At 38.3% G+C, this 17,256-nt stretch overlaps 1 protein-coding gene across 3 annotated transcripts in view; it reads left to right on the top strand.

Moving 5' to 3' along the window:
• Window positions 1-17,256, top strand: part of HERC2 (E3 ubiquitin-protein ligase HERC2) — a 55,422-nt gene that overhangs the window by 24,035 nt on the left and 14,131 nt on the right. For all 3 annotated transcript variants that reach the window (XM_073974557.1, XM_073974555.1, XM_073974556.1), the window contains exons 2-7: window positions 2,613-3,934; window positions 8,247-9,216; window positions 9,277-11,329; window positions 11,412-11,565; window positions 12,007-12,924; window positions 12,991-14,072. In XM_073974557.1, coding sequence (XP_073830658.1) covers window positions 2,948-3,934; window positions 8,247-9,216; window positions 9,277-11,329; window positions 11,412-11,565; window positions 12,007-12,924; window positions 12,991-14,072 — 6,164 coding nt within the window. In that variant the 5' untranslated portion in view covers window positions 2,613-2,947. The remainder of the gene's footprint in view (window positions 1-2,612; window positions 3,935-8,246; window positions 9,217-9,276; window positions 11,330-11,411; window positions 11,566-12,006; window positions 12,925-12,990; window positions 14,073-17,256) is intronic.

Below are 17,256 nucleotides of genomic sequence, written 5' to 3'. Positions count from 1 at the left end.
ACAGAACCGAGTTGTCAAGATTCTAAGGGCCATATCTCTGGATCCAGAGAAGGTATTACAACATATAGCACCAATTTGGAAAGATTAAAGTGCGAGCTATAATCTGACATAAACTAAGCGGTAATTTTGTTTTTACTTTTTGAGGTGTTTATGCAAAAACCCGGGTCCATAAATTGATTTTTGGGTTATATCACATTAATATCTTGAAGTAACCCCATCATATGACCACTTTTTGGATAGGCTTTCCAGTGATACAATCGGATCAGTAGAGCCGGGTTTAACCCGGGTATTGTACCCGGACTTTCGAGTCCGTCCCCCAAGAAAATTATATATTCCCATGATGAGCGCAACAGTATTTACCTCTGGAAAAATTTCAAAAAATCGAACAGTTTTTACTAAACTAGAATTCCGTAGAATTTGGAATGAGACTCCCGAATAACTCTAAAATAAAGGGTGATTTAGAGGTTCCTACTATCTTTAAAGAAAAATCAAATTGGATGAGGAATGTTTATTAGTCCCGATTTACATTAGACGATTTTCCTTGCGGCAATTTTTCTCGTTCTTTTCTAAAGTTGCCTCTTGCGTTTATACAAGCAATTCTGTTTCGGCAAGTTTTGTTATCAAAACATTAGAAATAATGTCAAAAACATAAAATATATTAAAGGAATTGCCGGTACGAGCTATTTTTTCCACTTCCATTCCCCTTAAGTGTCTCTCCTACGAACTGAGACTTGCCGCAAGTAAAGTTGCCTAATGTAAATTGGTACTTATCATTTAAAAGAACATTCGATGATATTTATTTTTTTGCAGATTATGTCTAACAAATATTGGCCGAGGCTACATCTCAGACGGTCCATCCGTTGAGTCTAATTTTCAATGACTCGTTCAAGCTTTTCGACTGGCAAGACCGGAATCGAATCGGCTTTGTCCGCATACAATTTCAAATTTACATACATATTCTCACAGGAAAAAGTCTAACGGAATGATATGAGACGATCTTGGTGGCCAATCGACTGGTCCCACCGAAGTGTTCTTTCAATAAATCCATTGATTGATGGGATGTGTGGGAAGTGGCGCCGTTTTGTTGAAACCAAATGCCGTGATTAAGCTTCATTTCAGACATCAAATATTCGGCAATTATGGCGCAATAACGGTCGCCATTGACGATGAAGTCCTAACCGGCATAACTTTGAAAAATAGGGTCCGAAGATTCTACAGACCCACAAACCGTTATTTTTTCTGGATGATGTGGAAGCTCTTGAATCTCTTTCAGTTGCTCTCCTTCCAATTTTGCTTTTTTACATACCTATAAAGCCAGAAATGTGCGTAATCACTGAACAAAATCAGGCTCGAAACACACTCCCCACATAACGCGAATTTTCGTGATAAAGTTGACCGTTTTGTAAACGTTGTAGAGGCGTAAGCTTTTCCATGATAACATATCAAATAGTACTAAACAAAAATAACATTAGCACGTGACATGAATAACACGCGGTCTGTCAAAAAGAGGCTGTTGAAAAAAGTACCTCTTGTTGGATCAGCCGTTATTAGTGGAACAGAATAGCAAGCTGAAAACAAAGGTTATTTCCCCTTATGTTGAGTATATAGAAGTATTCTCTCGCTCAAAATGGTCTATAGGAGCTCCCTTTCTTTCAAAAAGATTCTATAGAAGCTCACTTTCCTTTAAAAAGGGATTATAGAAGCACCCTTTCTTTTAGAAAGTTTCAATGGAAGCTCGCTTTCCTTCAGAAAGGGGGTATAGAAGCTCGATTTTTTTAGAAAGCGTATAAATAAGTCCGCCTTCTTTCAGAAGGTGTATATAGAAGCTCGTTTTCTTTCAGAGAGTTACTATAGAAGCTCGCTTTCCTTCAGAAAGGGGCTTTAGAAGCTCGCTTTCTTTTAGAAAGGGTCTACAGAAGCTCGCTTTCTTTCAGAAAGGGTCAATAGAAGTTCGCTTTCTTTTAGAGAGTTACTATAGAAGCTCCATTTTAACCAATCCATCATGCCCCAAACCTACAATCTGAAAAAACAATCTGGCATCCTTTACGAAAACAACAAGAAAACAGGTACAAAGCAAATTGGAATCTATTATTTTGTTGACACCCCAAACCAATGTAGCAAGCGAGCGGTTGGCGGCGAACAAACCAAACGTACGTAACCACTCACAAATCTCAGATACTTTTGTTACAAACAAGTGACAAGTAAGTGGAGAATACTCAGCTCGACAAGAGACTGTTTCATCAACTCTTCTTGACGGCCGATGCGTGTGTGGAACTCTGTGACGTGCAATCATAGGGTGTGTATATGGGGAAAGGTGTAGAATTCAGCATTTAAAAATAAACAACAACAATAATAATGCAAATGTATCGGATCACTTCATACAAATAAAATAAGCGCATGTGAGCTTGTCACTTTTTTAGCTGCAATGTGAACGTGAGGTTAAAGCCATTGAAGTAAACAAATCGGTTACAATCCCGTCATATTTTCATCATATTCGTATATATGTAGTATTGTTTATAATTATCTGTATGTAACTAATTTGTTTTTTTTTTATTATTGTTTTTTGGTTTTCCACTGCAACTTTTTTGTGCACAACAACAATACACATATAGGAGAGACGGCGACGCGACACAATATCACAAACACATCACGACGACAACGACGTTCCGATTGAAAATTGATCTCATTGAGCTTGAATTGAATTACGTCGAATTGGCACGACAAACACGATTTGATTAAAAAAATTCATTTGAATATTAACAACAACAATAACATCCAAACAACGTAATGAAAATTCTAACACAATATGTATTCTGTTGATGATGTTGTAGGAGGTCATCATCATCGACGTCGTGCAACATCCAAACATCCACTAGATCCAAACTAGACAGCAAACGTATCATAGCAGAGAAGCAGTTGAAGCGGCAACAATTAGACATTTGGAAAGATGTCAGCAAATTCAAATAATTCCGAATTATATTTGAGACCTCTGCCTTATCTTGATCACAAATGGGTACGAGCAGATCTCATATCAAGTTTGCGTAGCCCTGAAGATGCTGCAGTATTGTGGAATAACTTGATACAAGATTGTGAATTGGTATCATCGCCAGCTGGCCCAGTTCTAAACACCGCCGGCAATTGGTCATATTTGGGTGATGATGGCAAACATTATTGTGGCGTCCAGAAATTGCAATGTTCCTGTTGTCCCGCCAGTGACTATTGTGGTCCATTGTCGGCTTGTAACTGTAGTGCTTGCCACAGTTTAGATTCGGATGCGACCATTAAGAAAATCACCACACAGGCCCAGGCTGCGGCTGTAGCTGCCCAACGTATTGCAAGTGATGCCATTTTTGAATCTTGGCTATGGGGCCAGACACCCAATGCTGTGGCTAAAATTGAATGTCAAAAGACCCTCATTAATGAGCTGCATGACATTGCCCTACAAGCGGCTGGCAATTGTCTTTCGGCCATCCACTTGCGTCAACAGTTATTTATTTATGAAAGATATTTCGTAGCCTTGGCACGTTGTAAAAAACAATTGCAACAACAACAGGCAATGCAACAACAACAACATAGTTTACAACAAATGCAATCGGCAGATATACCAACTTCCTTGAATCCCAATAATCCTTTTTTGAATGTTGGCGATAAGACAGCAAGATTATCGGAAGAGAGCAATTTCTCGTCACGTGATCGTTTTGGTAAATATCGTCAGACATCATCACAAGAATTGAGATCTCCTGGCCGTGATAGTGAACGTGCCACATTGGGATTGGCCAGAGTGTGTACACGTGCTGCGTTGAATTTTTCATTCTTTTTCCTCCGTCGAGCATGGCGTTCTGGCGAAGATACGGAAATGTGCAGTGAATTACTGTGTGAAGCCTTAGAATCTTTACAAGATTTACCAGAAGCATTGCTGTTCGATACATCTCAGGTGAGTTGAAAAAGGTTGAAAAAAGTATTGTAGAGATATTTTTGTTGTGTTTAAAGTAAAATATTCTAACACTCGATGATTTCGAGGAAAGTTGATCTGGTTAAGGCCCAGGGCGTGCTATTTGAACAAATGAATGAAATCATGAGAATTACAGATCTTAGGCAATATTGTTAGGCAAGTTTGAAAGCAGACACGAAATCATCGTTATATGTCCTTGAGAGCATTGTTTTAAATAAGAGACACGGTATAGTTGCATATTGTACACCGACAAGAGTTCGGGTTTTTATTCTCTTTGTTATTTATTGTAATGAGAAAGTGTGCTCATAAATTGCTAACACCATTTAATATGTATCCGTAGATATTATTATAATTGTTCCACAAACATCCCATACGGGACAAGGGAGACTTCTCTCATATATCAATGAGTGCACCCCGATTCATATTAGCTCAATGATATGGGACCTACGGTTTATTGCCGAGTCCGAACGGCGTGTCGTAAGACACCACTTATAGAGAAGATTTACATAGCTGAAATACCCAGGAAATGTTGCCAGAATTACTGAGGCGTATTTTGCCACCGTTGAAAAATTTGATGTTGCCTGGCCGTGGAATCGAACCCACGACCTTTAGCGTGCAAGGTGGGTGTGCATACCTTTGCACCACGATGGCGCCCGTAGATATTATATTTCTAAAATGTCATACAGTGTCTATAGAACCCTGACGGCCAAGCCATTGCTGCTAAATATCTATAGAAGCACCCTTTCCTTCATAAAGAGTATAGAAGCACCCTTTACTTCATAAAGAGTATAGAAGCACCCTTTACTTCATAAAGAGTATATAAGCACCCTTTCCTTCATAAAGAGTCTATAGAAGCACCCTTTCCTTCATAAAGAGTATAGAAGCACCCTTTCCTTCATAAAGAGTCTATAGAAGCACCCTTTCCTTCATAAAGAGTATAGAAGCACCCTTTCCTTCATAAAGAGCATAGAAGCACCCTTTCCTTCAGAAAGAGTATAGAAGCACCCTTTCCTTCATAAAGATTCTATAGAAGCACCCTTTCCTTCATAAAGAGTCTATAGAAGCACCCTTTCCTTCATAAAGAGTCTATAGAAGCAATCTTTCCTTCATTAAGAGTCTATAGAAGCACCCTTTCCTTCATAAAGAGTCTATAGAAGCACCCTTTCCTTCGTAAAGAGTCTATAGAAGCACCCTTTCCTTCATAAAGAGTCTATAGAAGCACCCTTTCCTTCATAAAGAGTCTATAGAAGCACCCTTTCCTTCATAAAGAGTCTATAGAAGCACCCTTTCCTTCATAAAGAGTATAGAAGCACCCTTTCCTTCATAAAGAGTCTATAGAAGCACCCTTTCCTTTATAAAGAGTCTATAGAAGCACCCTCTCCTTCATAAGGAGTCTACAGAAGCACCCTCAATCCCACGGCAGCGGGTTCTTACGTACCGGATTGACCCGAAACCAAAAGTGTTTCGGCCAGCGGCTGCCAACCCAGCATTATATGCTGCTACAACAACAACAGAAGCACCCTTTCCTTCATAAAGAGTATAGAAGCACCCTTTCCTTCATAAAGAGTATAGAAGCACCCTTTCCTTCATAAAGAGTATAGAAGCACCCTTTCCTTCATAAAGAGTCTATAGAAGCACCCTTTCCTTCATAAAGAGTCTATAGAAGCACCCTTTCCTTCATAAAGTGTCTATAGAAGCACCCTTTCCTTCATAAAGAGTCTATAGAAGCACCCTTTCCTTCATACAGGGTCTACAGAAGCACCTCGTCACCATAAATGCCGGAAGACGTAACCCACAAAACCAAAACTTTACAGGAGAAGCAAAAAACGTTATAAAGTTAAAACTGTTTTATGGAATATTAATCTTATGAAGGCGAGTATTTGGGATATTATCGATCATATACGAAGGGGAATTAGTAGTGAAACCAAAACCGCTGAAGTGCATAGTTTTGAGATCCTCCATTACAACAAAATCTGCAATATTATCCCATTTTCCGAAATGCAATTTCTTGAATAGCATCGTTGTTTTTGAACGTAGAAGCTTGAAATTTTGCCAGATCATGTATTTTAGCTTTCGGTATCAGATTTCGTCAAAAAACAAATTTCGATTTTCATGTCGGTTACGTCTTCGGGCATTTATGGTGACAACCTTTTCTTTCATACAGTGTCTACAAAAGCACTCTTTCTTTCATACAGGGTCTATTGAAGCAACTTTTGTTTCAGAAAGAGTCTATAGAACAACATTCCTTTCAGTAAAGGTCTATAGAATCAGCCTTTCTGAAACAAGAAGTCCAATAACCATAGAGTGAAACAGAGAGTTCCCCAGTTCCACACTCTCCAGACGGCAAAGTGGCCCTAATGTATGTGGATGAATGTTCGATCTTGAAGTCGGATCCTATCGTCGATGACATATGAGATATGTTAAATGTCTACATAGCTGACATAGTGCAGTTCTTCCATCTGAGGAATATGAAAATATGCGCCGCTAAATCCACTGCCACACTGTTCACCACCTGGAAGGCTGAAGTGAAGCTCCCCCCGAAACATATTGGTCCATGGCGTCCTGATTTCGAACACTAACTAGCCCAAACTTGTGTGTGTAACGTTCGATAGCATGTTTAATCGTCCACACAAGCCACTACTATTTGCGATAAGATCAGTAGTAGGAACAAGGTCCTCAAGTCTTTGGTCTGCAGCCGTTGGGGTGCTGACAAAGAAACCTGATTTCAACCACTAACTAGCCCAAAATGTTGTGTGTAACGTTCGATAGCTTGTTTAAGTCGTCCGCGCAAGCCACAACTATTTGCGATAAGATCAGAAATAGGAAAAAGGTCTTCAAGTCGCTTGTCTGCAGCCTTTGGGGTGCTGACAAAGAAACCTTCTTGGCCTCTTATAATGCTATAGGCCGGTCTGTAGTAAGCTATGCAGCGCCATTGTGGTAGGCGAATGTTAGCGCTTCGCAGTGGAATAATATTCAAACCTACCAGAATGCCGCCCTGATGAATGCAACAGAAAAACGCCAGCTTACAAGGCAAACACGATGGGTTATAGCTCAATCATAACCAACTAACCCCACTGGCTTGTCCCTTGATTCATTATGGACAAAGCCAGTCCAGTTTGCAGAATTTTTGAATAAAATATACGAACGAACATATATGCGTTGCTACAACAACAACAACGAAACCGTATTCCCATACCTTCCTCAGTAATAGAAGCTTATATATTTTATCCTAATTTGGACACAAACAAAGTGTTTTTGTGTGGTGTTCACTTAAAACTCACTTCGTTGTATAAATGCGTTCATATTAAATGTTTGGCTACTGCAAAAACTTATTGTCTAGTTAACATCGTTAAAAGAACAAAGAACAGTTAAAACATGTCACTGACTTTTGTGTTTTCATGCTCAATAATAATTTATTCTTTGTGGAGTTCATAGTAGCAGACAAGCACAAAGATATCGGTTCGATGACCTTGAAACGCATTTTTGACAAAGAACAAAATCAAAGGCTTTCAAATGAGGAATCTTTTAATTGACCTTTAAAAATGTTCAATTTGTATAAGAAAACTTCAACTTATTGAAAAGTATTATGTGAGAATTTTAGAAATTTCATGTAAGTAATAAATTGAATTCTATCTTAAATGTGAATGAAGAACCGATGTGGGCATCTTTAAAACTTGGAAAATGTATATAAGGAGAAGGCAGAAGACAAACCGCTTAAAACAAAAACTTCAAGGCCATTAGCTATACGCTAATATTAACTGCCGTTTTTTTCTGCCAAGGACAATATGTAAGTGTCTGCAACTTCTACATGAATATATACATATACATATGTATATATAGACCTCAAGCTCGAATAAACTTTATTTATCAACAAATAAAAAGGTCGATAAAAACACAAAAATAATTAACATCGAAGCAGTTACTTCAGTTGCCGTAAATCTTTATTTTCTTACGGATTTTACTGTGATAAATACCTCTTGATTGTTTCCTTCACCACAAATCTATGGGATTACCATTCGTCCTAGATGATTAGGTAACAGGAGGGACATGTAATAGATGCTTAGTTGTACCAGAACAAAAAGAGCTTGCCTTGATTGATGCTGCTTATATTCAAAATTCATTTGGATTTTTTGAACAACTGATTATTTTATCGTTTAACAATTGCACCCTATCATGTCCATGAAAAAAATAACAATTTTCTCTCCTTGATTTTGGTAGTGGTGAAACTGCACCATACACAGATTTTTAATACATATTTTTCCCTGCTAATGTTTCCCCCTTAATTAATTTTCAGGTTTCGCCGCTGTGGATTGAAGTTTTGGAACGTTCAATTAAATTTCTACGACAAGTAGCTTTAGGTGACCCATTAGGAGGACGATGTTTAGCACCCAAAGAAGATCGTCACACCGCCCTATGTCTGCTTTTGGAATTGGGTGCCCAAAAGGGAAGTTTAGCCGCATCACTAGAGGCTGTGGTACTTTTGTTAACCCTTTGGGAGAAAGATAAGTCCACCGACGATAATCGCGATGTACCCCAAAATTCGGGTGCACCATTGGTACCGATTTTAAAACGTTACGAATCCATTGGTAATTATGGTCTGGCGCCCAACAGTTCAGCCAATGTTTTACCATCAAGTGCAACCGAGTGCTTTTTACGTTTCCTTACACTACCCGATCAGGAAAATGCCAATGTTGATCTGAAACAGGCAGCTGTTGTCGTTATATCACATTTGGATCGTTTGGCTAAGCCGCATATGCCTACAGCACATTCCATACAAACTACTAATTATAATGCTATGAATAAATATACGGCAGCTTTGGGAAAGACATCGTTGATTAATCAAAGCTCACAAGAGAGTGGATCTTGCGGAGCTGGTGCTTCTATAACAACAAATAATAATAACAATATCTCTTCAAGCACTCCACAGCTGCATGAACAGCGAATTTATGCTCTGGGATGGTTGTCGCTGAATCCTCATCAAAATGGTTTTACAGCAGAGCCAGCTGTTGGCATGCCCCTAAATGGCAACCAAACAACTTATAGTCAATATTCTGCACCAGTTTTGAATTTTTATTTTCAAGTACAACAAGTGGTCATATCGGAAGAATATGTATTGTTCTTAACCCAAGATGGTAAGATGTACACATGGAGAATTTCAAAACCGGAAACGGAACCAATGTTAATTGAAGAAATGTCTGAGGTACATATAATTGCTGTGGCGGCTCACTGTGAGGGTAGACATTATATGGCTGTGGATAGTATGGGTAAGTTTGATAAGTTACTGGTGTAATGTAATAAGAATAATGTATTTGGTTTCTTTTCAGGCAATGCCTATTCATGGGGCAATGGTGTTGGAGGACGTTTGGGCCATGGTGACACTTTGCCCCGCGAACATCCTACAAAAATTACTGCCCTTGAGAGTACAGTAAAATCCGTGCATGTTGGTTGTTCCTACAGTGCTGCCATTACCTTCAACGGCACCCTATTTACTTGGGGTCGCGGAACATATGGTCGACTGGGCCACGGTAACTCTGATGATAAACTCTTGCCCATGCCTGTTACCGCCTTAGCTGAACACAAAATAATAGATGTAGCATTGGGTAGTGGTGATGCCCACACTTTGGCTGTAACCGCCACAGGTCTGGTCTATGCCTGGGGTGATGGTGATTTTGGCAAACTGGGTAATGGTTCTTGTAATGGATCGCCGATACCACAACTTATTGACACCTTACCAAGAGTACAGCGGGTATTTGCTGGAGCACAATTCTCGGTAGCCCTGACCTGTGATGGCAAATTATATTCTTGGGGCAAGTCTAGTGGAGGTCGCTTGGGCCATAGTCAACTGGATAAACAAGTTCAGTGTCTAAGCACTCCGAAACTAATAACAGCTCTACAAACGAAGACCATAATTGATGTGGCCATTGGGGTGTCACATTGTTTGGCCTTGAGTGCCAATGGCGGAGAAGTTTTTGGCTGGGGTCGCAATGACTACCAGCAAATATGTCCAGCCTCAATATGCAAAGAACCTTTGGTAAAACAACCAATACTTGCTACCCATCCTTCGGTCTTTGCCTATGGCATAGCTTGCGGAGCGGCCCAAAGTATTATTTGGAGTCAAACTTCTATACAGGGAATACCGGCACGTATACCCTTTGTGATCGATCTAAGTGAACAAACATTCCGCTTACTGGATCAATTGCTGGGTATGGTTTGTGGCCAGGATTCAAATAATCGCCAGACACCTAATCAAGAAGCGGAATGTGTGGCTGTGGCCTGTTTGAATCTGTTGCGACTACAACTGCATGCCCTCATAGCAAATGGTATACCAGCAAAAAGTGTGGGCCTCTCAGAGGGTTCACGTTTATTGGTGAGCTTGAAAACGCGTATTCTTAGCTTGGCCGGAGGAGCAAATGTGTTAAAAACCATGCAAGAAGCTGCGCAATGGTCTTTACAAGTGGGCTGGAGTGTCCTCTTACCAACTGCATCGGAGAGAGCACAAACTCTGACCTCACTACTGCCATCAGAACCTGGTATTTCAACAGCTGGTCATAGATTTATGACAGATCTACTTGTGGGTTCCTTAATGGCGGAAGGCGGCTTGGAGACGGCCCTCAAACAAGCAATACGTCTTGAATGTAATGACTGCTGTGCCGATAATGGTCACAATCTTCCCTTGCTACATCTAATCAAACAATTGTTACGTAACAACTCAGCTTTATCCCAGGCCAAGCTGACACAACTAGTAATCAATAATGGTTGTCTAAAGACAGCAGCAGAAGAAGACAATAATCCCTCCCTCAACAGCCTACAATCGCTTGAACATTCTAGTCCCAGTTTAGACTTACTACATCGCTTTCAACGGCTACTATTTTCACACATCCATGAAAGTCCCAAAAATGAGGATCTTACCGGTGCTGAATTACTACTCAGCAAATATGTCCAAAGTGCTATTAGTTTATGTATACATTCCCTACAAAAAGCCCATGAGGTTGCCTTGCAAGGCAAGGAAGGTGTTGCCGACATCCTAATGACTGATATTTCGGATACGCTGCTCTATGAACTTCTGATTGGCCTTATCATTTTGAAACGTGATCGCCCCACTTTAATGCCGGCATTTGATTGGTCTCACCATTTTGTTCCTTTACTACATGCCTTAGATAATTTAAATCGACTCATTTGTGATAGTGATATACAAGATTCCGATGATTTGGGATGGCCCGGCATTATATGTAGGGGTAATTTGAAAACATCGTCTATGACCCAACAACAACAGGAAGAGCTGATGTTGATACGTAAAAATGATTTTGAAAATCATTTGCTAGATGGTGGTAAATGGATCATACTGAATGGTTATGTTTGTGACATCAATGATTATCAGTAAGTATGATGCTTGCTCTTGATAATTGTTTTTCTTTCTTAATAAGTTTTTGTGTTGTTTTTGCTTTTCTTTCTTTTTTAGAAACGATAATTCCTGCATCAATGATTATCTAAATGAAAGTATTGGAAAAGATCTTTCGATTGATTTTAATAACACAAATTATCGTTCATGTTTGGAATACATATTGAGCCACTACAAGGTTGGACGTTATGCTCCAAATATTAGTGAAGAAAAGGTAAGATTGAGGAACTATTTTTCCTTTTTCACTTTTTTGATTAATAAGGTTCACACCCGCTCGAAATATTTTTCGGATTTGAATTAATGTAGCCCTCAAAGTATTGTTTGTTGTTGTTTAAATTAAGTTTAAATTTAATTTTAATTATAATTTAATTTTTATTTTAATTTTAATTTAGCCTAATTTAATTTAAGTTTGTAATAATTTATTTTAATGGTTTTTGGTTAGCAGGAGACACGCAAGTGTCTTCATAACTGACGGGCTTGAGCCGATTTGGCTCGGGAACTCAAGAAATGTTTGTTCTAGAAATATCAGTTTCTCTTTACGTGTCAATTACTGAGTATACGCTAGATGTGATTGGCACTCAGTCCACCACTTCTCTGCAGGTTTTACTTCTTGGATTGATAAATTTAATTGTAATTATTTTTTCTTTACTTCCAGCCACACTTACAACAAAGCAAAGTTCTTACCCATTTCAATTCGGAACGAGCCTTGGCTTATCTTTTGGGATTAGTTGTTAATACCTTGCAAATTGGTCCACCTCCACAGCCCGCAGAATTACAATGTAAAACAATTATAAAATCAAGTATCCTCAGTGGTGGTCTACAGGTTCTACAACCCAGTAACCCTTTTGATGAAGAAAAAGGTGAAGCCCGTAGCAGTGCTAGTACTGCTGGTAGCACACCAACAGAACCACCAGCCCACACCATGGCAACTATTGGAGCAACAATTTTATCACCAAATAATGTACAACAACGTATAGAAACACTTGTCTCCGGCCTATCGGATGGACGTTTAACAGATCCTTTAGTTGTAACATGGATGACAATTTCCGAACGTTTTTGTAAAGAGAATAATTTAATATGGCATCAAGAATTTCCAGCCGAACATCCAGTACAAGAATTGGAGCGTCTCCTTACTGCTGTGCTGATAAGACATCAAAGTTTGGGCGGTTTAATATTGACAACAATTGAACGAGATTTGGGTGGGGTTACCACAAATCCCGCGGGAAAGTTGCCAAAACAAATTGCCGAGATTATTCGCCTAATTTATCAAACCAAGTGGTCGGTGGTGAGGATTCGTCAACAATTGAATCGTAGCTATAAAGAGGTATGTGCACCAATGTTGGAACGTTTGCGCTTTTTGCTGTATGAAGTACGGCCCGCTGTTAGTTTGGAACAAGAGGGACTTCACAAATTACCTATTTTACACAAACAACCACGGTTCAAGCAAATTGTGCGTAAAATTATTTGTGAAATGAGGGTGGCCAAGAAGCAGTTGATATGTGCCAAACCCGAGGATATACTCAATGTTACAATACAAAGTCAAAATGTTGCACAAAAACTCAATCAATCACAGGTAAGTTGTAAATATCCAAACAAATTTCCCAAGTAATTGCCTAATGTTCGACTTTGTTTGTTGCAGGAATCTCTTTTGGAAGCTTCCAATGTTGATCGTAATATGCCACCAGCTGCTGAAATAGTGGCAATGCCACCTCTGGCCACTGTACATATACCTTCAACCCTCACAAATCATCCTTCAAATGAAAATCTCTTAGAAACTGGAGATAATAATGTTATTTTAAGTGAGCGCAAAGCATCACACGATGATATTAAGCAACAAGCAGCTGCCGAACTTGATTATGAAGATAAAAAACCAGAAGCTGAACCAAGACTTAGCAGTGATCTCATACGTAGGCTATGTGAAAAATGGTATTTTTCAGGAGATGTTAATACCACAATAATGAATGAAATTGTCGAATTTGTAATGCAAGAAATCTGTGATGTTGAGACAGTACGACGAGCCATGTATTGCCAGGTGCAACGTTATCAAATACGTCGCCAAGGTTTGGAAATGTTTCACACCATTTTACAAGTGAATGGTCTAATGGATGCTGTCAAATACAATATGTTAAGCGGTTACTTGGGTCTACATTTGAAGGGCAATAAACAAACCACCACCAATATATTGGATGATCTCGGCTCTATAACAGCATTCCAAAAAGCTAATCTCATGTTGGCCCAAGCGAAAATACTCGAATGGTGTGTGGCAGAACTACAAAGACTGGTTAATCAAGAACAAATACATTTAAAATCAAAATACAACAATACCGGCAAGGATAATTCGAATTTGGGAACCTATGTGTTTCTCAAGAAATTGCCAAGAGCACGATTTCTTTTGAGTATCTTTGGTATTTTGGCCAAAGACGTGAGTTCCAATGAACTTAGTTTGCTAATAAATTCTGGTACATTGGGTACTGTGTTGGGTTTGTTAAGTCAAACTGGTGGCGATATACCGGCTGTAAAAAATACTTATGAACTTTCCACGGTATATGAGGATACCATCCTTAAACAGAAATCGAATAAAGCAAATTTGACTGGTCCTGAGCTGGCAAAACTAATGAAAATTGGTACGCGTATTGTTCGTGGTGCTGATTGGAAATGGGGTGATCAAGATGGAAATCCGCCTGGTGAGGGACGAATCATAAGTGAAGTTGGTGAGGATGGGTGAGTAGCATGTTAAAGTTTTGTGTTTATATCCTACACCATTTTGTGGGAAATGTATTATAAGTTGGTTGTGGCCAAAATGTTTGTAACGCATCGAAATAAAGGTCGTAGACCTATACTTATGTATACCAAAATGAATGTCTTGACGAGCTGAGACGATCTTGCTGTGAGTGTCTGTCCATCTAAACCTTGTAATCACGCTAAAGGTCGCAATTTAGATCGGTTCGTCACGAAAATTTGCGTGTTGATGAGGGTCCCGGAGGGGAAGAAGCCTATTGATTTTGTTGATTGTCGGATCATATTAAAGCGTCGGGATGGACAAAAAACTTCTGTGGAGAAAAATCATCGTTTTGTTCTTATTCAAATATCTCTGCTTCTAATAGGGGAATTCCTAAGTAGGTTTACGCCAACCCACCTACGCCGGTGGTCAAACAACGGAGATATCGCAATAGTCGGTATTACATCCTATTTTTCCATTTTGTAGTCACGCTACAGGTTGCAATTTTGATCGGATCGTCACGAAATTATGGCGGTAATGGGGGTCCCAGAAAGGAAGAAGGCTACTGATTGTGGTGAGGGTTAGATAGTATTAAGGAACCAGAATGGGCAAAAAACTAATGTGGAAAACATTCAACGCTTTTTTCTTATGCAAATATCTCCAAATATCTTCTAGTAGGTGTATTCCAAAAGTAAAGTAGGTGTATTCCAAAATGGAAGAACAAAAGTTCAAAGCTGCAAAGTAGGTTGTCGTACATCCCAGTTTCCATTTTTTTTTATTTGAATTGTACTGACGAATATTCCAGCTTTGGTGGGGCGCAGTTTAACAAAAGTGTGCTATATTAATGAAGACATTCTGAGCTTTAAATTGATCCCAATAGCGTTACCATAAGTGGTCAAATACTAGAGATATAGAAAAAGCCGCTCTGATATTCCAATTTTCAGTTTGTCGAATTGTATTTCCAAAGCGGATGTCTCTGTTTCTGTTGGACATATTCGAAGAAAGAGCTTGATAGATGCACCTTTTCAGATGGAATTCTAATTATTTTAATTGTAGTTCGAGAATTCCATTTGTAATTCGAATTATTCCATTTGTTATTTCAGTTATTCCATTTGTAATTCGAATTATTCCATTTGTAATTCGAATTATTTTATTTGTAATTCGAATTATTCTATTTGTAATTCGAATTTTTCCATTTGTAATTCGAATTATTCCAATTGTAGCTCGAATTATTCCAAAGTAGGTTGTCGTACATCCCAGTTTCCATTTTTTTTTATTTGAATTGTACTGACGAATATTCCAGCTTTGGTGGGGCGCAGTTCAACAAAAGTGTGCTATATTAATGAAGACATTCTGAGCTTTAAATTGATCCCAATAGCGTTACCATAAGTGGTCAAATACTAGAGATATAGAAAAAGCCGCTCTGATATTCCAATTTTCAGTTTGTCGAATTGTATTTCCAAAGCGGATGTCTCTGTTTCTGTTGGGCATATTCGAAGAAAGAGCTTGATAGATGCACCTTTTCAGATGGATCTCTAATTATTTTAATTGTAGTTCGAGAATTCCATTTGTAATTCGAATTATTCCATTTGTTATTTCAGTTATTCCATTTGTAATTCGAATTATTCCATTTGTAATTCGAATTATTTTATTTGTAATTCGAATTATTCTATTTGTAATTCGAATTTTTCCATTTGTAATTCGAATTATTCCATTTGTAGCTCGAATTATTCCATTTGTATTTCGAATTATTCCATTTGTAATTTGAATCATTTTATTTGTAATTCGAAAAAGCCAGATATAAAATCAATACAAAAAATATTTTGTATTTTTTTGTTTCGAATTACAAATAAAATGATTCGAACTACAAATGGAACAATTCGTATTACAAATGGAATAATTCAAATTACAAATAAAATAATTCGAATAAAAAAAAAATGGTTCAGCTTGGTATAAAAGCCAGGATTGGTGAAAACTTTAGTATCTCCCTAAAATAAATTTTACCAGTGAAAATCTTATGTACAGCGGTACTGGTATCACATTGTCGGTCCTGTAACGACTATAGCATTTGCTCACTTCCCAGGAAAATGTTCGATGACAAATCATGAGTTGAATCATAGGTGCAAGTGACATGTCATAGGTGAAAATTTAGGTGAATCACCGATGACATTTACAAGGGAGTGACACATGATTTCACGAATTCATTGTCATAGCATTTTGCACCAGTTCATTGTCATAGCATCTTGCACCAGTTCATCGTCATAGAATCTTGCACCAGTTCATTGTCATAGCATCTTGCACCAGTTCATTGTCATAGCATCTTGCACCGGTTCATTGTCATGGCTTCTTGCACCAGTTCATTGTCATGGCTTCTTGCACCAGTTCATCGTCATGGCTTCTTGCACCAATGCTTTGGATCCGGATTTTTGCCAATCAGAAATAAAATTCGCAATACAATTATGTAATTTGTTGAATTAATAAGAATACAATGCGCAGATGATTTGTATCGCCAGATGTTATTTTTCTTTATTTTGTATGTAATTTTCAAAATTATATATTATATTAATCTGCAATATCATATTTATCTCTTCCGATGGCTGCAAGATACTTCTTTCAACTTGGGGGGTTCCATTTTTCCAATATTCGATAAATTATGTGTCAATCTCTGAACCAAGCTCATCTTTTGGGAAATCTAGTATAAATTTGAATTCTGTTATTTTATTTCAAAAGAAAAATCTCATCCTGTAATAGTTACCACGTTATGGTCTCTTTTATACTTATTTTACCGATCTTCTACTTTGCTTCTCTCACTTCGCATGCCATGCTTGTGATATCGTGATCTTTCCATTGGAGTTTCGTTCCCTCGGGTCGCATAACGTCAAATGGCTCGTATTCATATGCCGGTGACATCTTTATCCATCCTGTTAACATGGCCCAACCAACCCAATAATTGCAGCTCGATGTGTTTTACTATATCGGTTTGGTCGGCTGGGGAAGCTCGTGGTTTATAGACCGGGTCTTTTTCATACTTCTTTTTAATATCCACAAAACGAAACGGGTTTCCAAACACAAAATATATTTTTCTTTTGTTTTATATCAATTTACATTGTATTTTTAATTAAAATATATAAATTTTCGATTGCACTCATGAAAATTCGATGAAAAAGATCGGACCTTTCACGACTT

Source organism: Musca autumnalis, unplaced genomic scaffold, assembly GCF_047663935.1.
Source record: "Musca autumnalis isolate F117 unplaced genomic scaffold, ASM4766393v1 scaffold_3, whole genome shotgun sequence".
In the NCBI taxonomy this organism is placed as follows: domain Eukaryota; kingdom Metazoa; phylum Arthropoda; class Insecta; order Diptera; family Muscidae; genus Musca; species Musca autumnalis.
Note: the sequence above shows the minus strand (reverse complement) of the source record. Positions and strands in the feature narration are given on the sequence as shown.